At 38.1% G+C, this 8,873-nt stretch overlaps 1 protein-coding gene and 1 long non-coding RNA gene across 2 annotated transcripts; one reads left to right on the plus strand and one right to left on the minus strand.

Annotated features, from left to right (window-relative positions):
• The first annotated feature begins 395 nt into the window (after positions 1-395).
• Positions 396-3,726, plus strand: LOC114827560 (uncharacterized). Its single transcript, XR_003776662.2, has 2 exons — positions 396-598; positions 3,542-3,726. It is a non-coding gene; the product is annotated as an uncharacterized lncRNA (long non-coding RNA).
• On the minus strand, positions 3,413-5,461 carry LOC103449798 (CASP-like protein 5C1). Its single transcript, XM_008389115.4, has 3 exons — positions 4,938-5,461; positions 3,881-4,013; positions 3,413-3,768 (listed from the first exon to the last, which is right to left on the minus strand). Exons 1-3 carry the CDS (start codon positions 5,084-5,086, stop codon positions 3,574-3,576), a joined length of 477 nt encoding a protein of 158 aa, XP_008387337.1. The 5' UTR covers positions 5,087-5,461; the 3' UTR covers positions 3,413-3,573.
• Positions 5,462-8,873: the final 3,412 nt, after the last annotated feature.

The following is an 8,873-nucleotide window of genomic DNA, read 5'->3' on the forward strand; positions in this document are numbered from 1 at the left end:
CAAGGATTTTTAAGAGGATTTTGTATGAATAGTTATAGAGGCTTATGGGTCGGAATTGGCCCACCGAACCGGGTTAGGCGATTTTGGCACCAAAATAATGTGTATAGAATTAAGCTTTTTTGGGCTTGCAACCCCCGAGAAGAAATCAGCAGCCTGCCCCAAAACCTCTTTGTAAATAGTCTCCCATGCGAATGAAAAAATACCTTTGGAACCCATCCGGGCCCGGGGCTTTAAGCCCACCCATTTGGAAGACCGCCTCCCAGATTTCAAGCTCAGAGATTGGCATTCATTTCCTCATCCACCGAGCATACAATATCATCCACTACAGAACCCCAATTCCGCGGTCATTGGGAAGTGAATTGTTTGATAAAGTGGTCATCAATAGCGGATCGGACCCGTGAGGGATTATCCGTCCAGCACGCATTAAAATTGATTTGTTCCAGTTCCTCCCTCACTCCATCCTTCCTGATCACGCTCGACATCGTTCCAATTTAATTTCCTTTCCCTAGAACCTAGAACCTAGAACCTTGAACCTTGGTTTAGGTTTCAGTTTCCACCCTGAATCCGACGACTTCGGCAACGCCCTGCATGCATCGAGGTTGGTCTCAAACAATTCCTCATCATCTCAAGTACTTTCTAGACCTATTCATGCCAAACTCTTCTTCAAATTTGTGATTTAATATAACGGAGTTTTAGTAAATTTTTCACGGTTTTGTCGAATTTCACGTTTAAATTTCTGGGTTGTGAAGAATTCTTCTTTTGATGTCATTTTATTTGAGCATTGTTGAGCAATCTGGATAGCGTCATTTTGATGAAATTTCGCATTTACTAAGACGTACTCCTGGGGATTCAGTTGGATTTAGAAAATTATTGTCATTCGAATTTGTTTTACATCTGATTCAGTTGGATTTAGGGGTTGTGTATTAGTGTTTCCTGGCCCGAGTTGGTCCTCGTCCTCCTCTCATCCTCCTCTCATCTTCTGCTCTGTTCTGTCTCCTAGTTTGTATGGCTTTTCAAATCCTCAAACGCACTCTTTCTTCAGCAAGAAAACCCAAACCCCTCTCTGTCTCCCGTTTCTCCTCCTCTTCTCCACCGTCCGATCAAGCTCCATCACAAACCAGCCCCCTAATCTCCGACGTCGTTTCCATCCTAACCCACCAGCGCTCCAAATCCCGATGGAGCTACCTTCACTCTCTCTACCCCAACGGCTTCAACCCGGACGACTTTTCCAAGATTGCCCTCCACATCAAAAACAATCCCCGTCTTGTCCTCGCCTTCTTCCTCTGGACCCAACGCAAGTCCCTCTGCAACCACAACCTCCTCTCTCACTCCACCGTAATCCACATCCTCGCCCGAGCCCGGCTCAGGTCCCAAGCTTACGACCTTATTCGAGCCGCCATTCGGGTATCCGACGAATCTGAGCCTTTGAAAGTGTTTGAGAGTCTTGTCAAGACCTATAGGCAATGTGGGTCGGCGCCCTTTGTGTTTGATTTGCTGGTCAAAGCTTGCTTGGAGTCGAAGAAAATCGACCCATCAATCCAGATTGTGAGAATGTTGCTGTCTCGTGGGATCAGCCCCGGATTGAGCATCTGCAATGCTCTGATTCGGCTTCTTTCGCAGCGTCGAGGTGCGTATGCTGGTTATGAGATTTATAGGGAGATTTTTGGATTGGATTGTGATGTTTTAGATAAAAAGGTGAAAAGGGTTGCTAGAATCAGCCCGAGTGTGCAAACTTTCAATGCATTGATGTTGGGTTTTTATCAGGATGGTGTGGTGGAGAAGGTGAAGGAGATTTGGGATCAAATGGCGGGTTTGAATTGCTGTCCAAATGGCTATAGTTATAGTATTTTGATGGCTGCTTATTGTGAGGAAGATAGAATGAGTGAAGCAGAGGAGTTGTGGGAAGAAATGAGAGCTAAGAGTGTGGTGCCTGATGTTGTTGCTTATAACACTATGATTGGTGGGTTTTGCAAAATCGGAGAAATTGAAATGGCTGAAGAGTTTTTCAAAGAAATGGGATTGAGTGGAGTAGAGAGTACTTGTGCTACGTATGATCATCTTATTATTGGGTACTGTAAAACAGGAAACATTGATTCTGCTATGCTCTTATATAAGGACATGCTTAGGAAAGATTTCAGGCCCGAGTGTTCAACAATGGATGCATTGATTCAGGGGCTTTGTGATGAGAGTAGGGTTTTAGAAGCATTGAATGTTATGAGAGGTGCAACGGTAGATTTTGGTTTTTGTTCGACCGAGAAGAGTTATGAGACTCTGATAAGAGGGTTGTGTGAGGATGAGAAGTTGGAAGAAGCACTTAAGCTTCAGGCCGAGATGGTGGGAAAAGGGTTTAAACCGAATTCTGAGGTCTATCATGCGTTCATTAGTGCGTATATGAAACAAGGGAACAAGGAAGTAGCAGAACGGTTGAAGATAGAAATGTTGGATGCTCAGATGTGTGGGAATGGGGATTAGATGATTTATCAATTTTAAAAGTGCAAAACATTTTTCGGTACACAGTTGAAAACACATGAACATACTGCTGAAGGCGTACTCAGCAAGGTCGATGGATGTCGACTGGGACAATAGGGGGAGGTTTGTAATGAATATGCGTTTGGAAGAAGGACCAACAGTATATGTTTTCAATTATCAAAATACTAAATCATGGATAAAGTTAACAAGATTGCATGAGAGACTGAGTCTTGCCTTGAATTCCCAACACTGATACTCTCTCTTGAAGAGCTTGCGCTGGAAGGCTCTGCCTGTTGTCAAAAACCTAAGGATGGCTGCATTTATTCCAAAAATGTGCTTATTCTAAGATGGCTGTGTAGCCTGATAGAGGGATATTGGGAAGCACTGAAAACGAGACCAAGATCTTGGTGAATCCTCACAAAATCTTACAAAGAAAGAGTTCCCGAAGTTATGTCTAGATAGCAGGAAGGGTTTCCATAGATACTGGAGTGCTTAAAATAATGGGGAAAGCCAAGGCAGGTCTTGCTGCTTGCAAGGGTGATGAACTGAACATGATAATCGCTTTGTGCAGCCAGCATACCAGGTTCTTATATTCTGCTCATGAGCTGAGGTAGATTGGTCATACCAGGTTCTTATATTCTGCTAATGAGCTGAGGCAGATGGGTTAAATTTTTGGAGTGTGAAGTCTGGTTCAGTTAATATCAACTAAACCTGAAATCCTTTACCTGTATCTGTAATTTATTATCCAAAGCAATACAAGCCGTCTCCCGGGTATACCGGATGAAGAAAAGCACTGTTGAGTTGTAAAGTTTTCAATTTGTATGGCATGTATTCAGCTTTTGTCAAGTAGGAAAGACCAGTAAATGTATGCTTATTTTGTTTCTAAGTTGCCAGAAATGGATGATGCTTTACTCTTGCTGTAAAACGATTGGTCATCAAGCTGTTGAGCGTTTAAACATTGAATGAAACTTTTATTCATGATTTACAATTGCTTGTGTATGATTTGAACACTATCAAATACAAGCCTATGGTTTCAAATAGTTTTGAGTCCGATGTTCACAAATGTCTGCAGAAGTCGAAGACAAGCTGTATTCATGTGAGAAGTCACAAGGACGGAAGTAACCAAAGATTGAAAAAAGACGAAGCCAAAGACAGAAACCATGACATGAAGGCCATCGCAGCCGATATTTTATATCGGCTGCAAAACTTTGGAGGGCAGTATGGACCGTTAGCATGGAGCATGATATCCACAACGCTAGTCGTTGAGCAAGCTGCAGCTAGAGTGAGAATGGATAATACCTGTTGAGAAAAATGTTGAATCAGTTACAAAAAGTTGGTGGTTGTGAGTGAGTCTGCAGTCCGCAAAGGGTGTACATGTATCAGAATGGTGCTTACTGCTTAGTCTGCTTACCCAATCTCCAACAACGATGATCAGCAGTATTCCAGGCTGACGAAGAGGGCACTTCACGAGCACAGAGTAACCATCCACCAATGCCAAAGTGAAACTCCAAGGTATGACCAGACCCATGACTGTTACCAAATAGCTGCAATGTAAAACACGGGAGCAATGTTAAATGTTGAGCACTGCATTATTCGAGTTTGACAGAAAACACAGGATTAAAAGGAATCCATCGTATTCGTTTAATTGGTTTTTTTTTTCTTTCAGGCTTGTTGCCCATTAATAAAATTGTTATTTAGCATTTCATTGGTTCATTGACCAATTTGATAACTAGTGGCAGATTTACATTGGGATTAAGGAGGTCCCAGGATCACGCAGAGTTTGGGAAATATACTTCCAAGGACCTTCTAAATATTTGGTACAGGTCCCTTTTGTGTGTACCAATTTTTTGATGTTATGCATGCTAGGTATATATCTCGACAGGTTGCGTCAACGGCAATCGATAAATTCTCTCGATATCACTCATCAAATTGCTTTAGCATATGTCGATATCTGTTGACACTAGTACTTTAACATTAGGACCCCCTAAAATTCGAATTCTGGTTCCGCCACTATTGACAACCAAAACAACTTAGTTTTATATGAATAAAAAATTTCTGACTTGATAACACTTGCAGAGTCAGGGGTCTAAAGCCTTCCATTGTAACCCAAAACAAAAAATGGATGCATTTCCCTGGTTGGCTAAAATGTTCTGGCACAAGAAAAAATTGATCAGATAAAGAATTAGGGGTCTTAAAATTGGGTAAATCACAAATCAATCTATTTTCCAGTTTCCAGGTTGAATCGTAAAATTGGGTTTCACTGTACTATAAGCAACTTCCATTAACATTCATGCTTCATGAGACATGCATGAGACAAAATCAATCATCCAAATAATGAAATTATTTTTTGTTCCACCATTTTCCAACCAAATTCTAAATAAAAAGTCCAAAAAAGAGAAACCGTAAAACAATGAGGCAAATAAATTATGAAAAAATTTTAAAAAAATATATAAAAAAAAAAAAGTTACCAGAAAGCAGTGTAGCTGTAGAACTCCACACCCAAAGACATGAAGAGAAGAGAAGCAGAGGAAAAGATGGCCTGACCCAATCTCAATGAGAAGCTGGCACTCGTCCCTACTGATCCAGGTACCTCATCCATGGCCAGCCCTTTTTGCATATCTAGGGTTCATCTTAATCATTTACATCATCCACCATTCCTAACATCGCTCCCTCTCATATCCTCTAAGCGAAAACCGAAAACTAAAAAAACTAAAACTAAAAGCTGAAATGGTTATCAAACTGCTCTGCAGTTTCGGAAATGTTATCATTTTCTTACTCTTGTTCATGGAATCTGGATTGCTTCTCTTCTCTCCATTTTGCACTGTAACAGTATATTGGCAAATTCTCAGGTGGGTGTTTGGACTCGTGGAAAGTTTTGTAGTTAATGGTGATTGAAGAACAAGTGTGTTGGATTTGGACAGCTGACCTGACTTTTTCTTGGGTGGCATCGTCTCAATGGACGAAACTGATTGGAGAAAAGGTGTCTGAGAATGCTGTAGCTGTAAGTGTAAGATGCTTTTATACTCCTTTTTTACGCACTCTTGTAGTAAAGTTTGTTCCATGAGAAAGAATAAGAATAATATTAGTATAGGGTTTGGGATTTTTCTCGAATTCCATTGTTTTATTGCAATTATTGGCGTTAGATCGACCGGATTCACTCTTATTTATAAACGGTGTCAAGAAAATGACCAACATCAACATGTATGTTTGAAAGCAGAGATTCGAACCGAATACCTCTTACTTCCAAGTGAAGTGAAGAATAATATCATTAAACCATGAAAGGCTATTGTGCAAACTCTTTACCTACAAGTTTGGATTTTCTCAAAAAAAAAATTCAGTTGGTCGTATCCAGCCTATTTTTAAAATAAACATCTCGCACACACTCTCTTCCCAAAAAAAAAAATTAAATAAATCAACACACCAAGCACTATGTTTAAATTTATTAGATTAGTTGCTAAAATAACGGTATTAAACCCGAAACTCCGGCAGATGGCCAATAACCCAAGAAAATAAAAGAATTGGTTACATTTTTCATATGATATAGATGGACTAATTATTTTATTTGTATTATCACGTATTGTAAGAGATATATATATATATATATATATATATATATATATATATATATATATATATTAAAAAATTAGATTTTAATTCTTAAATAAGATAAAATTTAAACTATATTTGATAAAATGTTAAGACAGATTCTATTTAAAGTCTTTTTTTTTCTTTCTATTTTTTGTTCTTCATCCTTTTGACAAAAGTGGCGGCAAAGTGGTGGGGCTGTTGGGTCGGCTTCTAAGGCCATCTCCAACCGAGGGCTGGCCAGAGGGCTCGTTTGAGCCATCTGGCCCTCCAAGATTCCCCAAGATATTAATATTTTAATGAAGCCATATTTACCTCCGTCTCCAACCGAGGGCCAGAGGGCCAGAGGGCCAAAGGGCTCGTTTTAGCCCTGTCACAAAAAACCGTCTCCAACCGAGGGCCAAATGACCATAGGGCCAAACATAATTTATTATTTAAAAACTACAATTTAATGTTGTATAAATGGCCTAGGAAGTTATACGAAAAAAATAGAATTGAAAAAAAATATGAAACAAATTTTGTAAAATAGAAGTTATAGGAAAAAAAATATGAAAAAAAAATTGATTCATATGAAAAGGAAAAAAAAAGGGAAAAAAAGAAGTTTAAATTCATTAAAAAAAAAAAAAAAAAAAAGAGGCCTAATAATCCAACGGCTACTAGCCGTTACATTCAAAAACATTTCAAACTATTAGTGTCGGTTATAACCGACACTAATAGTAGAACTATTTAAAAAAAAAAGCTCTTTAATTCTGTCGGTTTTAACCGACAGCAATAGGAAACATTAAAAAAAAAATAGCCAGCCACCGAAAGCAGCCAGCCCTCCAGCCCTCTCCGATCCCGTGGGGCCCTCCCATATTCCAGAGCCCTCTGGCCTAGCCCTCGGTTGGAGACGGTTTTAGGGCTATTTTCGGCCCTCTGGCCCTCTGGACCCTTCGGTTGGAAATGGCCTAAATGGCAAACTATTTACGGATTATTTTGTTCAAAAAAATAAATACTTTAGAGCATCTTCAATGTTTAGGACTCCTACCATACCTTTGAGGCTTTGAGTACTTATTTAAGGACTTAAAGGGAATCTTTGTGTCTCTAAATGAATATTGTCTCCAATAGGAAAGTCCTTATAGTAGAATTCCTAAATTTAAGGTTTTTACAATTTTATGTGATAATTTGACTAAGTACATATTTTTTGTTTATGTTAACATTACGTTCTCGTAAAATATTTTTGTGAACATTTTAACCAAAAAACATTCAAATTCTTACACTAATTTTTTTCTTCACAAAAACATAACTAGAAAGAGTGAACTGAGTATAGGAGATGAAATTGTGGTAAGTTTTGGTTAGAAAATTTGGAATTTATAGGAATGATGAGAGAACAAGATGAAAAGTAACCCAAATTGAAAATATTAATATTTCAATGGGGGCATTATGACAAGAGAAAAAAAAAGAATTTGAAAACCAACATGAAAGAGTAACCTAAATTGAAACGGTTATTTAATTGGAACCATTGATCTTTCGATGGTAATAAATTTTGAAAAGTAAGAATCAATCTAGACCCTCCATTTTAAACGGTCGAAAAGAAAATAAAAAAAGACAAGGCCATGTGACTAGGACCCACACCTACTTTTCCACTTAAATTGTCATATTGGATTCATCATTTTCAGTCCCTATAGAGCCCCTTATATGTGGATACATAAACCAAATATCCGGCGAGTCCCTATACTTTGGAGACTCACTTTCCGAATCATTGGAGATTTATTTTGTCTTTATATTTATTTTATACTCATTTTACGATGGTTGTCCCTATATAGGGACTCCACTGGAGATGCTCTTGGTTAAATTATTAGTCAAGAAAAAGGTGACAAGAAGGTGAGGTTGCCATTGCTTTAGAAGGAAGGGTTATGAATTTGCCACTTGTGATGCTCTCAATGAATCCCAAGTTAGGGGAATTTCAGGTGGTCAAACATGTAAATTTCCTAAGAAATTCGTATCATAATTTTCCATGGTTTTGATTTTGGAGGTTAATTTTTGGATTGTGATCTGTGAGGATCGTGTTCGAGATGCAAAAAATCATTTATCTCTGCTTCGGATGCTAGTCTTGTACTGTTACATCATATTCCAAACTGACGAAGAATGCATCTTACAAAGAGCAGAAGCTGCAGAACATAGGAAGAAGATTACATATTGATCACTGCATTATTATAGATTGTGAGAAAACACATGATTATTAATTTGTAAGATCGAAACTATACAATTGGTTCACTTGGTTTTCTGGATTAAACAAATTTCTCCAAATATAAAAACGCGTCATTTATGAGAGTTGAACTTGAGACATTTTTCTTACAAATAAATATGAGTATTATTAGACCGTAGTTTGTGACACTTTTAAGGTATGTTAGAAGTGAGAGACTTTCAGATACTTAAGCGTTTAGATGGAAAAGAAATAGATGACAAAAGGTCAGATAGTAGAACTTAGAAAAGGCACTACATGAGCTTTACAATTGTATGCGTGCAAGAGAAATTTGTAAATGATTCATTCTAAGTAGTCATTTACAAATCTCACTCACATGCATATTGTAAAGGAAGTAATTTTCAACACCCTATTTAGCCTCTTACACACCCATGTTGAATTATATCCATTGATTATCATTTAATTTATTCAATTCGACGGTCATAAATAAAGAAAAATACGTGAGAAGCTAAAAAGTGTGTGAAAATCACTTTCCCTATTAAATCACTTCCCCGAGTGTAAACCCTTGTAGTTTATTATCAACAACAAATTTTAATAACAATTGAGCCATTGGTTAGCAGAATGCATATGGATT

The sequence above is a fragment of the Malus domestica genome, chromosome 10 (genome assembly GCF_042453785.1).
Source record: "Malus domestica chromosome 10, GDT2T_hap1".
NCBI classification, from domain to species: Eukaryota; Viridiplantae; Streptophyta; class Magnoliopsida; order Rosales; family Rosaceae; genus Malus; species Malus domestica.